Source organism: Mus pahari, chromosome 4, assembly GCF_900095145.1.
Source record: "Mus pahari chromosome 4, PAHARI_EIJ_v1.1, whole genome shotgun sequence".
Classification (NCBI taxonomy): domain Eukaryota; kingdom Metazoa; phylum Chordata; class Mammalia; order Rodentia; family Muridae; genus Mus; species Mus pahari.
Genome location: NC_034593.1, coordinates 128,989,787 through 129,015,528, shown reverse-complemented (window position 1 = coordinate 129,015,528; position 25,742 = coordinate 128,989,787). Strand labels below are relative to the sequence as shown.

Here is a 25,742-nt window from a genome sequence, read left to right as displayed (position 1 = left end):
AAGTGGGGTAGGAATGAGAGGAGATGAGGCCTGTGTTATATGAAGACTGAACTGATTGTCCAGAACACAGACTGGAGGACAGGAAGACTCCAGGTCTCTGGGAAGCATGACAGATCTGGGTCAAGAGGAAGACGAGCCAGAGATGATCATGTATCAGAAGTGACATTAGTGACATTAGTCAGTACTGAAGAGATGTTCTGACAAATGAATGGGATATTGACATCTGACACACAATATGATTTAGTAAAAAGCAGTGGTATAAAGAGTTCATCAAATAAGACATAAATTTCAGTGGTCACACCATCTGTGAGAGAGTGTCAACATGGAATGTAATATGACACTACATTTTACACTGCTCCAGAGGGAAGGGCTCTATGATGAGAAGAGCCCTGTGAAGATGGGTTCCATTCCTCCTGATTAGCACATCATTGAACCCAAGAAGTTTCCTAAGGAAATTTCTGCAACTATCTAACATAGAAATGTTCTTTTTGAATTGATTATCATTGTTTGAGAGGCACATTCCCCCCCCCCCCATTTCTGAGCTGTCATGTTTTAGAAATTAACATTTTGGGACTGTGTTCCAATGCACAAATAAAGCCTAGCATATGTAGAGAGTCTTCGCCTAGGAGACTTCTAATGCCCACAGAAACACCACTCAACATTATTTTAACAAACTAGAAGAATCAATTCAAAACAAAACAAAAACAGAAAAACAAACTAACAAAAAACCAGAACAAAAGACAACACTTGATTCTTCCATAGCCTGATTTCTACCAGATCTAAAATACATTAAAATGTTCTAATAGGATTCCCTCTGGTACTTTGAAAGAAAAACAAACAAACAAATAAACCAACCAACCAACCAACCAACCAACCAACCAACCAACCAACCAACCATGATTTCTGAGGAACTATGGTTCAAATGCAGAACCCTGGGTTTGGTTTTTGAGTTAGAACTCTGACTAGAGACTAGATCTAGAATTAGAACTCTAGGCCTTTGTATATCCCCCATCAGCTTTGTACCCAAAAAGTGTCCATGCGCAGTGACTCACACGCAATGCGCACGTATGCCTTCCGACTCTTCGTAGTGCCTGCTGAGCTCCAGGCTACACACTGGCACCAGTAATCTTCAGGCCCAAACAGTTCCTCCACCTGCTGGCGTGAAATCTCAATGCTCACTTCTCTCACAATTAGACCTGCCAAGAGAAACAAAGGAAGGAAGTCACTAGATATGTACTCACTGATAAGCGGATATTAGCCCAGAAACTTGGAATATCCAAGACAAATTATGGAAAACAGAAGAAAATCAAGAAGGATGACCATTTGTGGATACTTCATTCCTCCTTAGAATAAGGAACATAACTCTCATGAAAGGTTATAGGTACAGAGACAAAATTTAGAGCTAAGATGAAAGGATGGACTATCCAGAGAGTACCCCATTCGGGAGTCCATCCCATCATCAGCCACCAAACCTAGATACTAATGCTCATGCCAGCAAGATACTGCTGAAGGGACCCTGATATTGCGGCCTCTTGTGAGGCTATGCCAGTACCTGGTCAACACCGAAATGGAAGCTCACAGCCAGCTACTGGATGGAACACAGGGTCCCCAATGGAGGAACTAGAGAAAGTACCCAAGTACCTGAAGGGGGCTGCAACCCTGTAGGTGGAACAACAACAGGAACTAACCAGTACCCCCGGGGTTTGTGTTTCTGGCTGCATATGTAGCAGAAGATGACCTAATCGGCCANCAGTGGGAATAGAGGCTCCTTGGTCTTCCAAACTCTATATGACCTAGCACAAGGCAAGGCCTGGGCCAAGTAGTGGGAGTGGGTGGGTAGGGGAACAGAGGTGGGGGGAGGGGTATGGGAAACTTTCGGGATAGCATTTGAAATGTAAATAAAGAAAATAATAATAAAAAAGGAAAAAGTAATAATAATAAAAAAAAATAAATAAATGATTCAACAGCAGTATGGAAATGTTAGCTGAATAAACCCTTTCCTCCCCAATCTGCTTCTTGGTTATGATGTTTGTGCAGGAATAGAAACCCTGACTAAGACAGTCTTGCAAACTTTATATGCCCCAGTACAGGGGAACATCAGGGCCAAGAAGTGGGAGTGGATGGGTAGGGGAGTAGGGCGGGGGGGAGGGTATAGGGGACTTTCGGATAGCATTTGAAATGTAAATGAAGAAAATATCTAATAAAAAAAATTGAAAAAAATAAATGATTCTACAGAAAAAAAAAAAAAAAAAAAAAAAAAGAGCAAACCTGCACTAAAGAAACATATGCAGCCATCCCTCCTCTGCCCCGGGGATCCCATTGATAACCTGGATCACCATCTAGAGGGTGCCTCTCACCTATCACTTCCTGAGGACTCCAGTTACTGTTCTCCACATATACATTCCTTTATTTGCTATTTGAAGTCTTCAATATTTATCTGAAGATGAAAGTGGAATGGCTCTATAACCCCACAAAACAGCATTTCCTCCTATTTAACTCTATAATATTGATTTCTTACCATGCAATGGTATCATCTTGGCTCTCCTGTTTCCTAAAGATTCTATTTTATTTATATAGGTTGTGACTAAGATGCCCAGATACTGGAAACAGATTTTCTCAAAAGAGTCCTCATAGTAATTCACACATAAAATAAAATAAAATAAAATAACTAAATCTATAAAATCAGTGACAATTTAAAAACCACTTTAACAAATATGTTTAAAATATAATAGTAAACCATTTTTATTGAAATAAATTATTGTTTCAATTAACAAATAATGTATGAGTTTTAAAAGGTTTCTTTATTCTTTTTTTTTTCTGTCTAATCATTTAGAAGCTCATGATTATCTGCAACTGTAATGTAATGGACATCCTAGTGAAGGGTCTTCAGCTACAGTTTTGAAAAAAGTTCAAGTTTTGTATCTTGACTAACAAAAATTGAACCAAGGCTCTAGGATTACAATTTCAGTGGAATTTATTTGAGGTATTAATACAATTTCAGAGACTCATTCTACAATGTGTCTCTATGCACTGACCAGGAGAGATTAACTGAGTGATATATGTGGGTCACGGCCAGTGCACATAGAGAGTGAATGCACACATTTCCAGAATGGAGTGCTCACTGACAGCAATAGCAGAACACCCATATGGAGCAAGGGGATGTTCTCTGAGCCAAATATGGACACAGTAAGAATGATGGAATGAATCACTTTTGTTTATTAACTTTATATCCACCAATCCAATCATAATCCATTGATACTTTATCAAATACCAGTTATGCTAAATATACTATATTTGGCACTTGTGGAATTCAAATAAATAAGATAGCTTATTCATCCAACTTTAATGAATTATACATATCCAATGATATATATGGTTAAAAGGTTATATTAACAGTGGGATAATATAATTTATTAATGTAAAATAATTACGTTCAATTCTATAAAGAAGCTGTATAGAGACAAGAGTAAATGACAAGAGAACTCATTCTACTAAGAAGAATCTCATAAGAAGGAGTAAATTTGTTTGTATTATATGGAGAGAACTATTCAACATATAGGATGGATTAATAATGATGAGTTTGGGATTCAAAAAGGCCCCAGAATACTGGCCACAGAGAACAGTGGTGTGAAATGGAAATAGAGACAAGAAAGGGTCCAGTGTGGCCATTTGGATTCCAATAGTTCTCAAAGGGTGACTCCTAGAAAGGCTTCCTTGGTATTATTTAAAGGCCTTTGGTAAAAGCATAATCTCAGACCCTCTCCAGACTCAATCAATAGGAAAATTTGGGGATGGGACCAGCCAGTTTTAGGGCTTTAACAATCCTACTGAGTAATGGTGCTTGATAAAATGGAGAATTCTTGTACCTAATGCTTAATAACTTTGATTTCTTTCAGAAAACCATGTATAGCATGTGATGGACATGGGGCTATTGAATATACATTTGAGATAAGTAATATCTACACATTTGTGTGTGCGTGTACATGTGCATGTGTGTGTGTGCATGTGTGTGTGTGTGTGTGTGTGTGTGTGTGTATTTAGAGCTTAATAAGCTGCAAAGTGTTATGATGTATAAAAATACTTTTATTACAGGTGACAGGAAAAGGTATGGCTTCTGGAGACCTGTAAAGGATTTCCCCAGATATTTCTCTAATGCCTAGATGTATTCAAATCATTTCAGAGGTGTCAGAGAAATTTATCGGCACCCAACAAAAATAGGTGCCCTCCCATGGAGGAATGTTCTACCAAGAACTTATGGAGTTTGAGTCATAAACCCTTAGATCTCCTGAAACCTGAATTATATTGAAGCCTAGGAAAGCATGTATCACATATCCAGGACAGAACAGGATCCCAAACAGAAAACTCTACTGTCAGATGTTTATAATTTAATATTATTTCAAAGTTCCAAGATTATTAATTTTTTTATATTTATGCAATATCCAGCTTAAAAGATAATTTCAGGTAAATGGCATAGTCCTACACTTCACAGGCCAGCTGTGGCAATGACAAAGAGTTATACCCCTCAATGTCTAACTAATACAAACATCTTCACAGCAGAAAATCACTGCATTTCTTTATATTTCCTGGGTCCCAGTTTTCTTACCTTGCTTCAGTTTTTCTCATTAACATCTAGACAGCTTTGTCAAATAAGGAAACACATTTTCCTTTCCTAAGCTCCACCTTCTTTTTCTCAGCACTTTCCAGCATTTAGTACTTTTGCCTGCTTTTTTGCTAAAACATGCCCTCTTTATGTGGAAGTCCAGTTACTAGAAATAAAACTTTTCCTTTAAAGTTGTTGCAGGAAATTTACAGTCACCAATGGCCTGATAAACCAACAGTGTGTATTTACTTCTAACTATAATGGCTCTTTCTAAAATACAGAACAGCAACAAATGGGCTACGGATATTAAAACCACATACAAATATTTTGTGTCCTGAGATGATAACCTCAGGTTTCATTCCCCTACCATTTACTTGAAGTAATTACTGGAAACCTAATTAAATGCTGGTGGAACTTTACCGGGTACAGTGTATCCTTGAGACTGAATGGGTTCATGAATGTTTCTAGTAACCACAAATCTGAAACCTTTTAAGAAGCCACAGACCAACCCTTTTGCTACAGGAGCTATGCATAGTGTGAATGTTCTGAATTATGTGAGCCAGGCTTCCTGTGGGTGCTGGAGTCCAGCACACACAAAGGGCTGTCTTCAGTTTTACAGACACCCCATTCAGGAGTGCATGAGCTAATTACAGTTGTGTTCAGTTACTTGGCCTACACCCTTTACATTCCAATACTTGGTCAATGATGGACTGTAGCGTGAAGTATCTAAATCTTAGAGCTCTGGATTCCCTAAAATCTTCTTCGTTACTCGGGTTTTCAGCTGCACTGTTATGTACAATTTTTTTTTTCATTGCTGCAAGTAATTTTATTACCTGTGACATTTTGCTCATCAAACAAGATTCTAGTGATTTCTGTAAAAGTAATATCTTTTCTCTTTGAAAGTAGAATTTCAGATCTTCTTGAAGTTCTGAGATGCAAAAGCAACCCTTCTTGGAATGCGAGATGCCATCAGCATCACTTCCAAGGAAAACTGCTTTGAAGAGGCTTTGGGAACTTGAAATAGGTTTCAGGTTATTTAGGAGGTTGGGTGAGGGCTACAGGATTTACACAAATACAAATGAGTAGTTTCCATCACATCTGATAACATCAAAGACTTCCCATCACTTTCTTTAATAGTGGCATCTCAGAGATGCAGGCTGTTTGAAGTCTACAGTCATTAGTGACCATAATAGGATTCATTGTGATTTGGGAAACAGAATGTAAGGAACTGATTAGCTTGTTGTACCAAGAACACTTACAATGAGTATGAATGTGCACTTGATAATGGGGAGTTTCAAATGGATATGAGTGAGCTCCTTATGAGACCCCACATAAATAAAACAATGAAGCCTGCATATTATAGTAAGTTTGATCACAAATATATGTCATTGATTTTAAAAGCTGATGTTCCCATGGAAACCTGATATGTAGTCCAATCAAATGACTACATATTAGGAGTTCAGGTATTTTGTTAAATCATATTAGTCAGGTATTTTGTTAAATCATATTAGTGAAAAGATAGTATAAATATCACCCAGCCTAAAGTTGTCAATTAATTGTATGAAAGGTCTTCTTTATAAGTCAATTCTTAAAAGTTTTACACTGATTTTTTTGCAATCTTCCTGCAGATTTATGGATGTATAAAAATATAACATAAACTAATAACTATAAACCAATATATAAATAGAATCAAAGACAGAAACCAAACAATGTCATTAAATACAGAAAAGGTCTTTGTCAAAAATCCAACATCCCTTCATGATAATATTTAAGGACAGTCTAGGGACACATGGGATCTATGTCAACATAATAAAGGCAATATACAAAAAATTCATAATTAACATTTTGATAAGTGAAGAAACATTCAAAGCAATTCCACTGAAGTAAGGAAGAGTATAAGGGTGCCCACTCCCTCCACTAATGTTCAGTATGATCACTTGAGGTCTTGACTACAGTAATAAGACACAAGAAGCAGATAAAGGTAATACAACTAGAAATGGAAGAAGTCAAAGTAGCCTTACTTGCAGATGATGAATTTCTCTCTCTCTATATATATATATAAAATAATCTAAATCCTCTACCAGCTCTGACAACTAATGAACACATTCAGCAAAGTAGTAGAATACAAAATTAACACAAAACTCAGTAGCCTTTCTACTTACCAACAATAAACATACTAGGAAAAAAAATTCAGAGAAATAATACCATTCATGGTAGTCCCCACAAAATTAGAGTGCCGTTCAGGCTCCACTTCCCTATCTGTAGCAGTGTGTTCATAGCAGATTGCCTATGAGCACAACTGATGGATACTGAGGACACCTGAGAGCTCCATGTCCTTGCAGTGAGCTTAGTGAGAGAATAGACTCTATGGAGGCATCTTAAGTGAGACAACACATTTTATTCAGGAGAACATAGGCTATTTAAACCTTTGAGAGGTGAGTAGGGCTATTGGGGTAAGTGTACATCATTGGCCTGAGCCAGGGCACTGGGGGTGCCTCATTTGCATAAAGAGGAAATTCCAGGTGATGATGGACATGACCCTATAAGGGGTTAGGAAGTTTAACCAGGCTACTGGGTTGTATGACCATCTCAGGTGGGAAAAGGTCTTAGGGCACAGGGTTACGTGTACTTGGTCATCCAGGTCTAGGGCAAGTGGGGAGCAATACTACTGCTGATCTCAGAGAGATATTTTGGGGTATGGATATGCCTTGACCCCATAGGCTCCAGGCTTGCTTCCCGGGGCTCCCTAGGCCCACAAACTTGTATAGTGAGAACTTTAAGAGAATGAAGAAATAAATTCAAGTGACTAACCAACCAAGTTCTGATTTGATTTAAAGTCTACTCCATGAGATTGAACCAATCTGTGACATTGCTCTTTTAGGCAAGAACCTGAGACTAGATAGATCAGGGACATAGGGGACTATTGTTATTCTAAAAATCATAGAAACAAAATGACCCTTAAAAACATTCTGCTATAACCATAGATCAGTATCTTGCTCAGCCCTCATCAGAGTAGCTTCCTCCTATAGAATATGGAAACAGATCTAGCGACTCTTAGCTAGACAACATACAGAGCATATGAGACCTTGGAGGACTCAGTCCTAAATGAGATGTGTCCATCAGTTCCCTCCCACATAGCTAATGGAATCCTGTGGAAGAAGAGAGAGAAAGAATTTAAAAGCCATAGGGGATAGAGAGCACAAAAGAAACACAGCTCATATGAAGTTACACAGACTGAGGCAGCTTGCACAGTGTGAACACAGGTCTGGGGTCCCAGGGCTGAGAGGGGAAGGACACACAACCCCGTATCCCTAATTTAGAAGCTATCTTCAATTGGAAATACTTGCAAAGGAGAAATTAGTTTTCTCCAATGGAGTCTTACTGGGCATACAAACCTCCCTTCAAGCCACGTGTTATGCTGAGAATTAGATGGCCAACGTAAGACTAGTTTTGGAGATTTTCTTGTCTCATAAAGATTTGTCAGGTTTTGTTTGTTTGTTTGTTTTACTCTACATGTTTTTGTTTATATGTCTTTGAGTTTTGTGTTTTCATGGAACTTCTTTTTGCAAACGTGTCTGTCTCTTCATATAGACATAGACATTTTTGGTGCTTTCTCCTTAGCTCTTTGTTTTGATGTTCATTTGTTTGTTTTGTCTGATTTAGATTCTAGTTTGTCTTGTAATGAGAAAAAGCAAGAAAGTACGTGGACTTGGAAGGATGAGGAGGTGGAGATGAACTGGAACAAGTGGAGGGAACAGGACCATAATCAGAATATAATGCATGAAAAAAAATCTATTTTCAATAAAGATGATTAAATTTAAAAATTTAAAATAATGGCAGATGGAAAGATCACTAATGTTCATGGGTTGCACACTTATATTATAAAAACATTTTTATCATACCAATATCATACTTATGGGTTCAGCAGTTTCAGCATTAACATTCTAAAACAATTATTCACCAAAAATGAAAAAAAAAATAATTTTAAAGCTCACATGAACCACCAAAGACTCAGGATAGCCAAAACAATTGTAAATGATAATAATCTTATAGGAGCTATTAAAATCCCTGACATCGTGTTATATTACAGAAGTATCATTGAGAACAGCATGGTAACTGACAGAAAACAAATATATCAATCAACTGAATAGAATTGTGGACCCAGTTGTAATCTCATGGCCGTACTGCCAGATGATTTTGACAAGGAAAATAAAAAATATATGTTGGATAAAAGCCAACTGTCTAACAAATGGTGCCAGTAAATTTGGATAGCTAAATGTAGAAGAACAAAATTAGATATGTCTCTCATGCACTATAAAATTCAGCTCCAATGGATCAAGGACCTCAGCAGAAGATATTATGTCCCGAATCTGTTAAAGGAGAAGGAAATATATTTCAAATTATAGGCATAGTAAAAGAATTTTTGTGTAGGACACTAGTTTCACCAGCACTTGGAGCAACAATTGAGAAACAGAATTTCATGAGAGGAAAAGGCTTCTTTACAACAAAAGGCATGATAATTCAATTGAGGAGGAAGTCTGAAAAATAGGAAAAAAAAAATCTTTGACAGTTATACATCTGGAAGATAGTTAGTATCCAGAACACATAAAGAATTCTTTCAGAAACTAAAGAAGAGAAAAACTGGATGATAAGTATATTTTAAATGCTCAATCAGAAAAGAGAAAATTAAACATAGTTGAGATTTCATATTACTCTAGTCAGAATAGCTGAGACAAAAAATTCAGTGTGAAGGTTTGTATATGCTTGGCCCAGGGAGTGGCACTTTTAAAACGTGTGACCCTGTTTGAATAGGTGTGTCACTGTGGGCATGGGCTTCAGGAACCTCATCCTAGCTGCTTGACAGTCAGTTTTCCACTAGCAGTCTTTAGATGAAGATGTAGCACTATCAGCTCTGCCTGCATCACGCCTGCCTGGATGCTGCCCGGCTCTCACCTTGATAATAATGGACTGAACTTCTGAACCTGTTAGCTAGCCCCAATTAAATGTCCTTTATAAGATTTGCCTTGATCGTGGTATCTCTTCACAGCAGTAAAACCCTAAGACAAACAGTAAATGTTGGTGTGGATTCAGGGGAAAGAATACTTATTCAGTGTTGATTCTAGTGCAAGCTCATGTATCCTCGATGGAAATAAGTGTTGAAGTGCCTCAAAAAAGCTATAAACACACTATAACACAGTATAATCCACCTGGATCATTCCTCAACATATTTCCAGAGGATTCTACATCCTGCTACAGAGACATTCGTTCACGGTCATTGTTACTTCATTTGTAACATCCAGGAAACAGAAACAGCCTAGATATCCATCAACTAAAGGATGGATAATGAATATAGTATATTTATACAATGAAGACTTTGGGGCTATGTGTGCCCGAGCTGCACTTCTCATTGCTTACAATGACTTTATCTTTTCTACTGCAAAAGGAAGTTCTGAGACATCATGTCCTGCAGGCTTGCCAATTTAGCTTCCCCTAGCAACTCCTGTAATGGAAACAGAGCTGCAGAACCCTGACAAATCTCATTCCAGGACATTCACAGTTAGGCCACGAGCTGGTGGGAAATGCAGATTTGCAGGTAGTAGTGCTCTGCAATGCATTACAAAGCTTTATTGAATTAGTGTGGTCTCCTTCTCAGGCCCTAATCCTATTAGTCTTCACTGATATGATCTGAAATATGAAACATGCCAGCTCTAAATGCCTTAATGTAAATTAAATCACAAAACCCTTGTCATTCTTTAAAAGGATATCTATGTTAAAATTTGTTAGTTGTTCCAACAGCATCTACCTTTCAGTGTAGTTATGAAACTATGGTAACTTGAAGGGCAGAACTTCACAATCAAGGTACTGGTTTATATTAGTCTAAGTTATTTGGCAATTGTTAAATTATAGCAGGAATGGTAAACCCTGTAAACACAGTTAACTATTTTTGAGACATTTTTCTATGAATTTTAATATAACATTCAGTAGGAGTAGACTAATGTAAATAAAATTACTTATGCAATGTAGAATTGAAACAGTAATTTGTTAAACATATTATGACTGTAATTTTTCTAATATTACTTTCCTTGTGATGAAGATGAATTTAAGAAATAGAAACCTAAAAAGGTTGAGTCATGAAGAAACAGAAAATCTGAACAGACCAACGATGAGTAACGAAGTTGACTCAGTAATAAACAATCTCCCTCTGACAAAAGTTCAGGGAATCATGGTTTTATTGCTAAAAGATGCCAAATATTTAAAGAGCAAAGAATAGTTCTTTTCAAAATTCTCAAAAAAATTAAAGATGGAACTCTTTCATATTCCTTTTACTTGACCAGCATTGTCCCTAAATAAAAACTAGACAAGGACAGCACAAGAAAAAGAGATGTCAATGACTGAGGTGGACATCATGTGAAAGTCCTCCAAATACTAGGGGGCTGATACTTCAATAGCCTACTAACAGGATCACATACTACTATTTAGAAGGGTTTATTTCTCACATAAAGGAAGGAAAGCTTATCATGCATAGACCAACCATTGTGGTATATCATAGTAACAAAATGAAGGGAAGAACTTTCTGATCATCACAGTATGGAAAAGGTCCTGAGAAAGCTCTCATTCACTCATGGTTTAAAATAGTGGTCACAACAAGTGAGACAGAGAACGACCACAGTGTAACACTCAAGTGACACCATTAATACAGTGAGAGTTGAAAGCATTGGCTCTAAAGCCTGGAGCAGGACAGAGACATTCATCTTCACCACTTTCATTTAACATAGTATTGACTGATAGTCCTTACCAGAATAATCAGGCAAGAAAAAGAAACAAAGGATTCCAAAAGGAGCACTGCCACATCTTAGAAAATAACATTCCCTTGCATATGGAAAATTCTAGATTGCACTAAAAAACTGTTTGGATTAATTAACAAATTCATTAATGTTTTAAAGATAGAAAATTAACACACACACAACATACACACACACATACATGCAAATCAGTGCTGCTCCTATACATTGACATCAACCTAGAAACATGAAGTGAGCAAGCCCAATTACAATACTTGTAAAACAAACAAAAAAGAAACTATTTAACATGATCTTAAACATCTCTACATAGAAGCTACAAAAGATTAATGAAAAAAATACAAATGAAATAAAGATACCATATACTCGTGGATTAGATGGATTAATATTGGTGAAATACTCATACTCCTAAAATAATCTACAGATCCAATGCACTCTTCATCAAAACAACAATGCTATCTTTTAACAAAGGAAGCCCATAATCCTAAAATTCATATAGAACCAAAGAAGATATGAGATCTACGACGAAATACAATAAACTGCAGGCATTAGCTTGTGTACTCCCAAGTATACTGTGAAACTGCAGCAATAAAAACACCATGGTCCTGGCATGAGCAGACACATGAGACAAAGGGGCCAGGGAGGCAGAAGCAAACTCATGCCTCCATAGTCAATTTGGCTTTCAATAAAGGTGCAAAAAATAAAAAAAAATGATGAATGAATATTCTTTTTTGAATGAATATTCTTAATGATAATAAAATTAAATTCCTATATAATCACATATTGAAAACAGGCACCTATCATGTAGAAACCATATATCTATACCATTTCAACATGAATTGAAGGTTAAAACTAAGACGCACACTTGCAGCCTGGTGGAAAGTAATCCGAGCAGCACTACTGTTACAAACACAAGCACAGACACTCATGCTCCTGGAGCAAAAATAGGGAACTAGGATTTCATGAAACAAAAAGCTCTGTAGTACGAGTTTAGCATCCCAGTCATAGAAGGAACTCAACTATCAAGAAAAAGTAACCTGGTTAAAGAATATCAACAATAAATAACAATCACAATAACACAAAACTAGGCAAAGGACTCAAACAGACCTTTCTAGAAAACAGACGTAAGAATACCAATTATATGAAAATTAACTCAGCATCATAAATAATGCTAAATGAAAATCATATTAAAACATGAGCTATCCCTCAGCAGGGATAGAATGGCCATTGTTTACAAAGGACAAAAGATAAGTGTTGACAAGGGTATACAATCAAGCTCGATACAACTGGTGAAACCCTACACTATGACAGCCTTCATAAGAACAGTATGAATGGTCATTAAAAATCAAAAGCAGAACTAATATGATCCAGAAAGGCCTATGTAATTCTTAGGATGGTCCAGATATTATTGTAGAGATTTGTTTCTCAATATGTCTACAAGTGCATTGAAGGTATTTCTCAGAAGCTCTGCCATGTAAAACTACAAGAGGATATATGAAGAGAGACAACTAAAACTGAGTGCCCTTTGAAGGGTAGTATAAAACCACAATACAATGAAGTTTTATATATATATATTCTGAAATCGCCAAATAATGGCGGAGACTCAACTGGACATCTCTTGTCACCAAACGAAGCTTCTAGTGTCAGGATTGGATTATATCTATTTTCCTTGTTGGTTAAAAACCAGCTTTTGCCATACTAAAGTTGCTATCCACAAACTAAGAGCAAGGCTCTGTTGGGGAAGACAACACCAATATAACTCATTAAAAACTCAGAAGTTGTGCTGGTATCTACATCCAGCCTTCAGTTTTATGTGCTAGTATCTTTGGCACAGGAAGGAATTCTGTATGCTAACAAAAGAGAAATGTAAACACTAACCCAGCCACAAACCCTTTGATCTACAGTAGTGTCCTGCCTGTACAATATGCTAGTGTAATGGTGGTGTAAAATTGTGGGAGTGACCAACAATATCTGGTTTGATTTAATGCCCATCTCATGAAATAGAACTTATACTCAGCAGCACTGCTTGGCTGTCCCAGAACCGGAGACTAGTAGCCCAGTCATCTAAACAAATATAATTCTTCTAGAACAAACACCAAATGTAGCAAATGATTCCTAATGCTCTTCTGTGCCAGTGGTTCTCAACCATCCTATTGTTGCAACTCTTTCTCATGTTTCTCATGTTGAGGTGACCTACATTCTTAAGATTATTTTTATTGCTAGTTGATACTGTAATTTTGGTAGTTATAAATCTATAAATGACAATGTAAATATCTGATATGCAAGATATGTGACAGGGACCACAATCCATAGGCTGAGAACCAGTGTGCCACACTCATGGGTCATTGCCATCATCAGAGAAGCTTCCTCCTATAGCTGATGGGAACAAATATAGTGGCCCACAGCTAGACATTATTCAGAGAATGGATAATCTTAGAACACTTAGACCTCAATGGGGTGTCGACATCAAATCCCTCCTCAGGGTTTAGGAAACCCTGTGAAGAAGAGGCAGGAAGAGTACAAGAGTCAGAGTGGATGGAGAACTCCAGGAAAGCAAAGCCCTCTAAATAGCATGGGTAACATTCGGAGAAGCTCACAAAACTGAGGCAGCCTGGATAAGGCCTGTACAGTTCTGTCCCCCAGGTTAGTGTTATATGGGATTCCCGAGTGTGTGGACAAGTGGCTCTCTTCCTGGGCTCTTCTCCTTCTATTTGTTGGTTTTGTCCGATTTTGATGTGCTACCTTTTGTTATAGTATATTAATATTCTATGCTTAAACATCTAGTTTTGTATTTTCTAATGAGGACCTGAAGTGCAGTAGGTCTGCATGGAAGAGTAGGTAGAAGGCATGTTGAGGACTAGCAAGAGGAATTCATAATCAGGATATACTACATGACAAAAAAAATCTATTTTTAATAGCAGGAAAAAATTACCTTGTATGAATTATACTTATTCTCCAAGATACTTAAACCATAAAACCCAATGGTTAATACAGGCACAAAGCTCATCTAACTATGGCTGACAATGTGAATCTATGTAGTATTGTTTATATTGATCTACTTAATAAGATTGAATACAGTTTAGAAAATTTTAAAGCTCTTAGAAGAAAGATAGGGTAAACTGGACTCAGTCAGACAGTGGGGACAATGGAGACTTGGAGCATTTGAGGTTATCATTGACACCTGACTGGGTATAAGGGAATAGGGAGGAATGTAAGACAATCCAATGGCATGAAGGGGAAGAGCACAGATGATAAAACAAACCGACCCTTACATGTAGAGGAGCTCACATGGGCTGTGGAAAGAAGTGATTGTTGAATGAGACAGAAGACAGATTCATGGTGAGCTTTGAGCAGCAGCCTGCAATGTGTGCTGTGTGGAACATGAAGACTGGAAACTATAAATAGATGAAATGACATTTTCAAAAGTGGCACATGCTTTAGGAAGATTAATCTGTGCTTACTAGTTATTTGTCATGAAGAGAATTTCAATAATTTTCATTTTAATTATTACAAAGTTGTTTCCGATCTATCCCTCTGCATTAAGTTATTTTTTAGAAGTGTTGAGAGCTGGTGGTTTGTTTGATTATTTGTTTGGTGATTGTCTGAAAACACTGATAATGGAAAACACGCATGTGCATCAGGAGTAATAATCTTTTTCCCTGCTGGCCTTTCATTCTGCACTTACTCCAAATGGCTTGAAATCAAGGAGTAAGAGCAGCCAACCTTCGTAACAGCTAATTCTAACAGCCCAGACTCCACATACTGTCTTGGGGGTGGCACGTTTGTTTCTCTTAAAAGAAGCATGATTAGACCGGGAGGTGGTGGCACACGCCTTTAATCCCAGCACTTGGGAGGCAGAGGCAGGTGTATTTCTGTGTTTGAGGCCAGCCTGGTCTACAAAGTGAGTTCCAGGATAGCCAGGGCTACACAGAGAAACCCTGTCTTGAAAAACCAAAAAAGAAGAAGAAGAAGAAGAAGAAGAAGAAGAAGAAGAAGAAGAAGAAGAAGAAGAAGAAGAAGAAGAAGAAGAAGAAGAAGCATGATTTCTATTCTTAATAAACCTTTAAAAGAAGAAACTGTAAAATTTGAGGATTTTTTTTTTACATAGCAGCTTTTGGGGGGAAGTTTCTGCAATGGAACAAATTCCTATCAAACACTCAATGTGGGGATTAATGTGGGTAAGATAAATAATTTTCTTCTATATTTGTATCTAGCTTCTCGTAAATCTTAAAGCTATTAAGGGTTGATTTTTCCATCATAAAATGAAAATTTCTGTTAATTTATTTTAATCTTGCTGAGTTGTGAGAAAAAGGTGTCAATAGGATGAGAAATGTAGTTTGGTATCAGAAATTAAGTAATTTTTAATGATTTCTGCTTTCAGCCACGCCCTCTGGAATTTTACCAATCCTTGGAGGCCTAACCACTCAAACATCCAGGGGTACTCCGTTGCATGGTGAAAGGAAATGTACTCACACAGGTCCCTGATTCCTTACATTCCTATTCAATAACACATGGAAGGCAGGACATTCAGACACCGGATTGGAATTTCTGAGTAGGCTAGTTCTAAATAATTATGGGCAGTATAAACAAACTTTATTTAAAAGAGGTTATAAGTAACTGAGTAGAGTTAAGTCTTCTAGAGGTTCCACTTTCCTGCTGTATCACAGTGGTAATAGTCACCAGCTACATGCTGTATCAGGTCTTGGATAATGTCCAGAACATAGTAAGGGCTTGAGAAAACATTCCTCAAGGATATTGTTATATATCTATATAAGAGATATCCCATTATATTTTAGAGGTGAGGAATATTTAGTCTTCATAGTAGTTACATAACTTCAACCTAGCCAGAAAATGGAAAACAAATCCTATAATTTAAACTTTGAATATGGCAGGCATTTACTCTAAAATTCAGTGAACATATAGCAATCACATTTTTTAAAGCCTCCATCATGTTCTGTAATAGCTGAGAAAATCAGATTTAATGTGGTAAAAATATTCTTTTCATCTCCCTTTTTAAAGAACTATAATAATGCAATTATAACTCACTAAATCCAAGAAGGACAATATCAACCTGAAATAGGAACTTTAGAATCCCATTATTTATTATTTATTGATTGATTGATTGATTTACTTTTGCAGGGAATGAGAGATCACTGTGTGTTCTGATATTTCCTAAATACCCCTATATTCTGAAAGCCTTTTTATTCATTCGAGAGGAGAAGCTGGTTTACTGAGAACACCACCACCAAATATAATGTACTTCTTCATATTTCCTTTATTAATAATGTAAACATCTTTCTGTTGTTCTGCTGATCCCATTGCATATATTTTTATCTTTCATATTTAGATTATTGTCAACAAGTTTTAATATTAGATAAATAGAGAAGATAGTACAGATACAGACTTGTTGGTAAAGCTTATTTTTAATTACTCTGTATGAACTGTTACAGAGTACATAGTTTGGAAGAGATATGTCTAAATCTTCTGTTCTTCTATTAACTAAATGTGTGACTTTGGGGGACGTCCTTTGCCTTATTTAGTTTAGCTTTATTCCAAAGGGCAATGCAATTTGAATTCCCAAGTCAGTGAGTTGCTACAAAATTAGGTATGTAAAATTCTTAGCATAGTAAATACAATGTGAGTTAGCTAATGTGCTTTTAGATGCTAGAATGCATTCATTACTTCCTAAAACATCCCCCTGATTTGAACATCACTAGAAGCCTAACGGGTTCTGTCAGACAAGCTCTACTCTGCTTTGTCCACGGCTCTTCACCAAACATCTAAGAGAGAAGAGTGTGTTCATATTTGCTCTCAATAGCCTTAGTAGAGCAACAACAGTATTCCTTTCACCAACAGTGAGAAATGGACCAGACCAACTTGAAGGGAACGGGACTTGGATATGAGAAAGAATGAGAGATCCTACTATGCTATAATTGATAAGGATGCTCTTAGAGGACAGGAATAGTTTTAGTTTTAAAGAAATCACAACACTGATATATCATTATTCATGAAATCACAATGAAACTTGTATTACTGTTTTCTATAGCACGAAGTCTTTATTGACAAAACTAAATATAGGAAGATAGTATTCTACAATAGCATGAAGAAAGCCTGGCTTTCGGCTCTCACTTGGCTGGTATCACAGATAACCTTGAGCATGGATGGTGCAAGATTTCTCAGTGTTCTTAAACTCTTCCAAACTACGCTGTTGCAATAGATGTTCTTTCCAAGTATGCTTCACAGGAGATTTGAGCAGAGTCTGAGAAATCTTGAAAAGAAGCTACTTCTACATACATATATACTTCTACATACATATTTACAAAACACTAGGCAATATATTCAAACTGCCACTTCTGATATGAATGTTGTTGAAATGTGCGGCATTCCTTCATTGTGTTTGGTTAACATTATCATTCTTTTAGTGCAAACACCTTTAGATGTTGTTGTAAAAGATAACTTAAATGTGAGAGAACAGAAGAGTTCTCTCAATACCTGGTATTGAATACTGTTTGCAACTTGTAATATCATCATGTTACTTCCACTCTAACATCAGAAAGAAAATGGAAATAAAGTGATGGTTTCCCAGCCCGACTCCAATTCCCTGAGATGTTTATATAACTACATAATATTGACTAGTGAACAGGCAGCTTCGGTCATTTGTCTGCTTATATTTCCTGGCAAAATTTGTCCTCTGCTTTTATATAAATGTGTGTATGTATGTATGTATGTATGTATGTATGTATGTATGTATGTATGTATGTATGTATGCATGCATGCATGTATGTATATATACATACAAATTTATTATCTTCAAAGGATACATTCACATAACCATGGCTAAACAATTTCTAGGGGAAATAGTTTGAGTACAAACTATTTAATACATGTAGGCATACTTGTAAGATGTGGAATTGTGATTAATGATTCTAAAATCAATAAGGATTACAGTGCATCATGATTCAATGTTTTTAGTAAGGGAAATTACTGCATAGGAACATTCAGTCTCATTCATATGTACAAATTGCTGGAAACACAGCTGGAAATCAGCATAAAGTGGATATATCACATCCAGCATGTTTGTGCTTAGATCATTCCTGTGTACATTTATATGCATATTATTCATCTATAATTTTCTTTTTATCTGCTAGATGGCATGTGCATACGTCATATCCAATTATATTCCTTTTTAGCTATACTACTGTCAGGTTCCACTTACTTCTTCTCCACTGTTGAATAAATTGGCAGTTAATGAATGTCCTTGGAAACATACTCAGAGATAAATAATAAGCTGCTGTATCTAATCATAAGTGTACATCCAGTGTACATGTTTACTCTCAGAATCCTAAGAAAGATACCTTAACTTAGTCCATGCATCCAGAGAATTCAAGAGTAGTAATTATAGATCAGGCTTGTAACAGACCCTCCTTTATAACTCTGAATATTTATGTGGCTTACAACAAAAAGTTCATGACTGTTTAAAATCCTCTACTGCCACAGAAATGCCAAATGATTACTGGGATCAAGATTTCCATTATGATTGCTGCTCTATGTCATAAATCCAAGGGATTGCAAGCTTGTACAACCACTCTGGAAATCAGTCTGGCGGTTCCTCAGAAAATTGGACATAGTACTACCGGAGGACCCAGCAATACCTCTTCTGGGCATATACCCAGAAGATCTTACAACTGGTAATAAGGACACANGCTCCACTATGTTCATAGCAGCCTTATCTATAATAGCCAGAAGCTGGAAAGAACTCAGATGTCCCTCAATAGAGGAATGGATACAGAAAATGTGGTACATTTACACAATGGAGTACTACTCAGCTATTAAAAACAATGAATTTATGAAATTCTTGGGCAAATGGATGTATCTGAAGGATATCATCCTTAGTGAGGTAACCCAAATCACAAAAGAAGTCACTAGATATGCACTCACTGATAAGTGGATATTAGCCCAGAAACTTAGAATACCCAAGATATATCTTGCAAAACACAAGAAAACCAAGGATGATCATCGTGTGGATTCTTCATTCCTCCTTAGAATAAGGAACAAAATACCCATGAAAGGATATAGGTACAGAGACAAAATTTAGAGCTAAGATGAAAGGATGGACTATCCAGAGACTACCCCATTCGGGAATCTATCCCATCATCAGCCACCAAACCCAGATACTAATGCACATGCCAGCAAGATTCTGCTGAAGGGACCCTGATATAGCGGCCTCTTGTGAGGCTATGCCAGTGCCTGGCAAACACAGAAGTGGATGCTCACAGTCAGCGATTGGATGGAACACAGGGCCACCAATGGAGGAGCTAGAGAAAGTACCCAAGGAGTTGTAGGGGCTGCAACCCTATAGGTGGAACAACAATATGAACTAACCAGTACCCCCTGAGTTCGTGTCTCTAGCTGCATAGGTAGCAGAAGATGGCCTAATAGGCCATCATTGGGAAGAGAGGCCCCTTGGTCTTGTAAACTTTATATGACCCGTCACAGGGGAAGGCCAGGGCCAAGTAGTGGGAGTGGGTGGGTAGGGGAGCAGGGGCGGGGGTGGGGTATTGGGAACTTTCGGGATAGCATTTGAAATGTAAATAAAGAAAATAATAAAAAAAAAATGGGAAAAAAAAAAAGAAAGCTTACTGGTTAAAAAAATAAACCATAAGTCAATGTTTCAAAAAAGCTGAAGTTGAGAAGGTGAAAGGAGCCACAAGAAGTCTTGCCCAAGGTTCGTGTTTTACATAAAGCTGCAGTTGGGACTTTACACAGGAAATCTCTGTACTTTTTATTTCTGGTTCAGAGGATTTACATGCTCTTTCTAATGATCTGGGCCTTCAGCTCTTGGTAATGTATCCCCGTTCCCAGCTTAGTGCTCATGCAAAATTGAAGCACTTTGGAGACAGTTTAGTGGCTGCAGATGAATCTCAATGTGCAGGAAGAGGCATAATGGCTATTTAGCACTTGCTAAGAGAAGCTGAGGAAATCAGGGAGAAAAATCTATTGAACTTGAGCCATCTGGGAAGCCAACCGAGAGAGGGTACATTCACAGTGTGTTTGCATTCCCATTGTGTTGCTATCCAAGTGAAAAGGCACGTGTGTGCATACATGTGTGTATGTGTGTGTGTGTGTCTATGCATGTGCATGTGCTTTTGTGCACACGTATGTGCAAACCTGTGCATGTTTCACATGTGTATGGGCACATGGATGAGGATGTTAGTGAGTGAAGACTGCTCTTTGCACTGGCATTTCGATTTGGCTTTGGCAACTACATGGGGGAAATTGTGATCGTGAGAGTCGATAGGCCTTGGTGAGATCAGGACTGGTACAGGACAGGGTTGGCACAGATGCTGTGGACATGAGGAAAATGAGGGTTAAGTAGGGCCAGAATGGCCAGAATAAGCAGTTCCTTTCCTGTCTCTGGCTCAGAGTATAGCATGACAGATCATAGGAGCTTAGGGAAGCTGATACCAAATACTAGAAGATGGTTGTTGCCATCTGTTACAGCTGTACTGAAAAACAGAAAACAAGGCAGGAGAGCAAGGCAGGCAGGTACTTTTGCTTTGATGCCCCACCACTCCTCCTTACTGTGACCTTTGCTTGATACCTACTTGTTAACTTTACCATTGCTCATGCAACACTTTTCCCACAATAATGTCTCTTATCTGCTGGTTTTCAAGCTGGCTTTGCATGCCTGTTTAAATAGGGAATTTGAGACAAAAAGGCAAATACAGGAACAGTAGATATAAGAAAATATCTACTCTGTTCCCAATAAAATAATAATCATGCTAAATTGTGTAACCCCAACCCCACAAAAGAAACATCTATGCTGAGATCCCTAGAGTCTGTGAATGCACTATTCTTTGGCATGTGGCCTTTAAAAAATCATTAATAGAAGAATACTGTAATCATCCTGGATTGTTTAGGTGAGCACCAATGCCAAGAGCACAAATGTCCTCATAGAAGACCCACAGAGGGCAGCCACAAGGAAGAAGGAGATGCAAAGATTGAATCAGAGGCTACACTGATGGGCCACAAGCTCAGAGATTCTGAGAAACTGCCAAATTATGCCTTTTGCTCCTGGGTCATTGAGGGAAGAAGCGTGGTTCTGCTCAATTTCAGACTTCTGGACTATGAGAAAAAGAAACCTCAGTTGTTTGAAGTCGCCACATCTGTGATAATTTCTGACAGTGGGCCTGGTAAACAAGTATGGCAACTGGAAGCATGCCCTGTCTGTCTTCCTATACAGAGCGGCCAAGAACATCTGACGGAGCAGAAAGTGAGGACAAGATGTCTGCCTGGAAGTGGTTTTTCTGGTTTCACAAATGCCCCCCAGAAATGGGTGTGGAGAGGCAGCTTTTTCTTCTTTAACATAATTCCTTACACAGTGGACCGTTGTGGAGGACCATCCAGGTTGTAGCTATCAAAAGAGGCATAGTGTTCTCTCCCTGTCATCCCTAGTCGTCCCCTGCTCAGCACATTCCCCTGGGTTTTTTCACACAGAGATTTGAATTCACTTCAGATCAAGAGCCTCCACATTCTTAAGAAAGCAGCTTGCTGTCTCTCTGTCTCCACAGTTTAATAGGTAGATACAAGGGCTACAAAACTGAAGAAAGCAGAGGTTCTCTACTTCATAACTATGAAGTGTTCCACGGGTTTCATGAATGTATTAATTTAGACTGCAGAGAAGCTCCAGCAGATGTTAGAACCCGTCTCTTCCCTCTGGTTACTTTCGTCTATTTTGACCTTTTTCTTTCTACTACATGAGATGTTCTTTATAGGATCTTGGTTATTTCTTTACTTTCAGTTCCAAGACAAGTTCCCAGTTCATTTTTTTTTTTTTTTTTTTTTTGGTCTTTGCATGCACACTGCTTATGCAAGACACTTTACAACACAATCTCTCTTGCTAGATGGTTTTCAAGCTGGGTTGCATGGCTGTGTCAACAGAGAATTTGAGATAAATAGGCAGAGACACAGACAGCAGATATAGAAAGGTAGCTACTCTGTCCTCAGTAAAATAATTATGAGGGCTTGTGGGTGTTCGTATTGTATTTTCTTTTACCATGTTCAGTTGATATCCTCTGGAGGCCTGCTCTCTTTTTGAAGGGAGATGGAGGAAGATTGAACCTGGGGCAGAGGGGAGGTGGGGGAAATTGACAGGAGTAGAGGGAGTGGAGGCTGCAGTGGGCATGTATTATATGAGAAAAGAGTACATACATATATACATACATACATGCATGCATGCATACGTACATACATACATACATACATACATACATACATATATATACACACACAATCATTAGGACATGGGACAGGACATAGATGTCTGAACACATGCTCTCTGGTGGTTGACAAGTGCAATGAGGGTTAATAACACTGTTTTAATAGTTTCTTTTTGCTCTTTCCTTCACTTTTTGGGAAATTTCTTCTAGAACAGATTTTTTATAATCAGGTTAAACCTTTGATGAAATTAGGAGTGAATACAAGATATCTCTCTTAATATGAATTGTTGGTTTTTTTGTTCCTAGATATTATGCTTCTTACAGGCTGTGCCTGCTTTTTGTGCCAAATACACTGATACTTGGCAAATTGTAGCTATTGTGTTATACACACTGGCTTTGTATTTTCAAACGTGCTTTACAGAGGATCTGGCAAGAGTGGCTATTTGAACAGGCATGAGGAGAGAGATCTGGGACCAGCTGGCTAAGGGATGACTCAAGATTGATGTTAAGTTGGGGCAAAGACCAGGATACAATCTAGTGAAGTTGTTTCTCCTGTTTGCATTAGCCACTGAGAGTGGAATTTTCTAACTACAGCTGTTCCTTCTCTATTCCTTCTTTAGAGGGTTCAGAGTATCTTAAATGAGGAGCAAGAAAAACTACTATCAGGATTTAACATTGAATAAATTATTGGGAAACTTGTGGACACTAAGAATTAATAACAGAAACTTGGATGAAGGAAAACAATTTATCTCCTCAAAGAATGAAGAACAGCCATGTGGGCCATAGTCTTATTATCATGTTTGTTTATATGTAGTAAATAGGTTCAGACACTTAAAGTATTTATGCATATATATATATATATATATATATAGTATAGTATATATATATATATATATATATATATGTGTGTGTGTGTGCATGTGTGTGCATGCATAGTTATGTGCATGTGTGCATATAGCCAGGTATGTGTGTCAGAGAACAATCTCATGTTTTGTTCCTTAGATACCATCTACCTTGTGTTTTTAACTCTATCACTGGCTGAGGAGTCACAGTCATCAACCTGTCTCTGCCACCCCAATGCTGGGATTCGAGACACACACTGCCTTCCTTGGTTTTGTTTTACCTGTGTTTGGGGCTTGAACTACATCTTCAGGCTTGTGTGGTAAACAATTCACAGATTAAATCTTCTCACTCCCTCTGCCCCCACTACTCCAGGAAATATTAAATTTGCAGATAAGATTCTGTGAGCTTCAGTAAGCTGAATTTCTTTTTAAGTAGAAATGATTTCTTCTGTAAGTATCTAAAACGGGATGCTTTATCTGTTTCATGTTCTTTCCCATGAAAAGAAAGTACAAGAGACCTTCCTAAAACTCCCATTTCACCCAAAGGTTAGATTGGAAAAAAAAAAAAAAAGAAAGTACATGTTCCGACAATACTGTTATTCTGCTTTGAAGTGGGCATTTTTAAACTGGAAGGCACAGAGGATGCATGGTTACTGGGCAAATGGCACCATTGCCATAGCAACACAGTCACTAATGTTGTTCTCGAAAGCCCTGCTTGGATAGCAAGTAACCTAGATGAAGAATGTCCTTGGATACCTGCTTCTTATTGTAGCCCTGGGTGGGCATGAGGGGTGAGATTTGCTTTTTTTTTCTGGATTTATGAACACACATACACATAGACACAAATACATATATATATATATATATATATATATATATATATATGCAATTACATATTGGTATACTTGCATATTATAGATCATGTTAATCATGTTAATCCATGCTTTTGTCTTAGGGAAAAGACGAGAAATGGATGTTTTCCAGTTTGTTCTTAATGCTAATGTGAAATGTTTTTCTTGCAGTAAAAATGCTCACTATATACAATTTTACAAAATCTTTGGTTTTCTCTAATAAAACACAGGTTGTTAAAATTGCATGTCATGTTTTCTTACCATAACAAATCATGCTGCTGTCATATTTGTTCAATAAATGTGTGATATTAACATTTTCTATGCAATATAAAATTTAGACAATAGAAATATTACAGTTCTGCAAAGGTGCTGTAGTCAGGGTTTGTTAGGATATATGCAAAGTTTATAATATTGAGAATTTCAAAATGGAAAACAGAAATGGAAAAAAATGAGGGGGTCCATCCCATAATCAACCACCAAACACAGACACTATTGCATATGCCAGCAAGATTTTGCTGAAAGGACCCTGATATAGCTGTATCTTATGAGGCTATGCCAGTGCCTGACAAACACAGAAGTGGATGCTCACAGTCATCTATAGGACGGAACACAGGGCCCCCAATGGAGGAGCTAGAGAAAGTACCCAAAGAGGTGAATGGGTCTGCAACCCTATAGGGGGAACAACAATATGAACTAATCAGTACCCCCAGAGCTCATGTCTCTAGCTGCATATGTGGCAGAAGATGTCCTAATTGGCCATCATTGGGAAGAGAGGCCCCTTGGTTTTGCAAACTTTATATGCCCAAGTACAGGGGAACACCAGGGCCAAGAAGTGGGAATGGGTGGATAGGGGAGCAGGGTGGAGGGAGGGTATAGGGGACTTTTGGGATAGCATTTGAAATGTAAATAAAGAAAATATCTAATTAAAAATTAAAAAAAGAAAGAAAACGTGAACAGAAATAATCGAAGCATGTAATCTAAAAAGAATGACAGGCACTTTTGTTTGTAAGTTTTGAAAATAATAGCTGCACAGACCAGGTTTGGGCACAGTGTAGGAGCTCAAGTCATCTGCCCAGTAGGACCCATCTTTGTGATAAACTGGAAGTCGAAATCAGCAACCAAAATTCCAGTTCTGGAATTTGACTGAAATCTACTTTTGTTGATGCAGTTGAGACTTTGTCAGCCATGTTAACTCATGTGTTAAAGACTGATTTCAACAAATGTGAAATACATAATGTGAAATACATATCAATCAACTGGAAACAGTAACAAGCCAGGAGTAAGCAGAAGTGTCTAATTCAGGATAGCTGGTCCTCCATCTGGAAACTACTCTCTTGTGAAGTCATCAGCTTGACTCTGTGGGCAAATCTTCTTGTACTACATGGATCTTGTATCAGTTTTCTATTTTGATTTACCCAGTTCTGGGGCTA

The 25,742-nt window shown here is 37.6% G+C and overlaps 1 protein-coding gene across 2 annotated transcripts in view; it reads right to left on the bottom strand.

The window, feature by feature from the left end:
- The window catches only part of Unc5c (unc-5 netrin receptor C), a 350,620-nt gene that overhangs the window by 112,992 nt on the left and 211,886 nt on the right, over window positions 1-25,742 (bottom strand). For both annotated transcript variants that reach the window (XM_021195777.2, XM_021195778.2), the window contains exon 3: window positions 1,053-1,196. In XM_021195777.2, coding sequence (XP_021051436.1) covers window positions 1,053-1,196 — 144 coding nt within the window. The remainder of the gene's footprint in view (window positions 1-1,052; window positions 1,197-25,742) is intronic.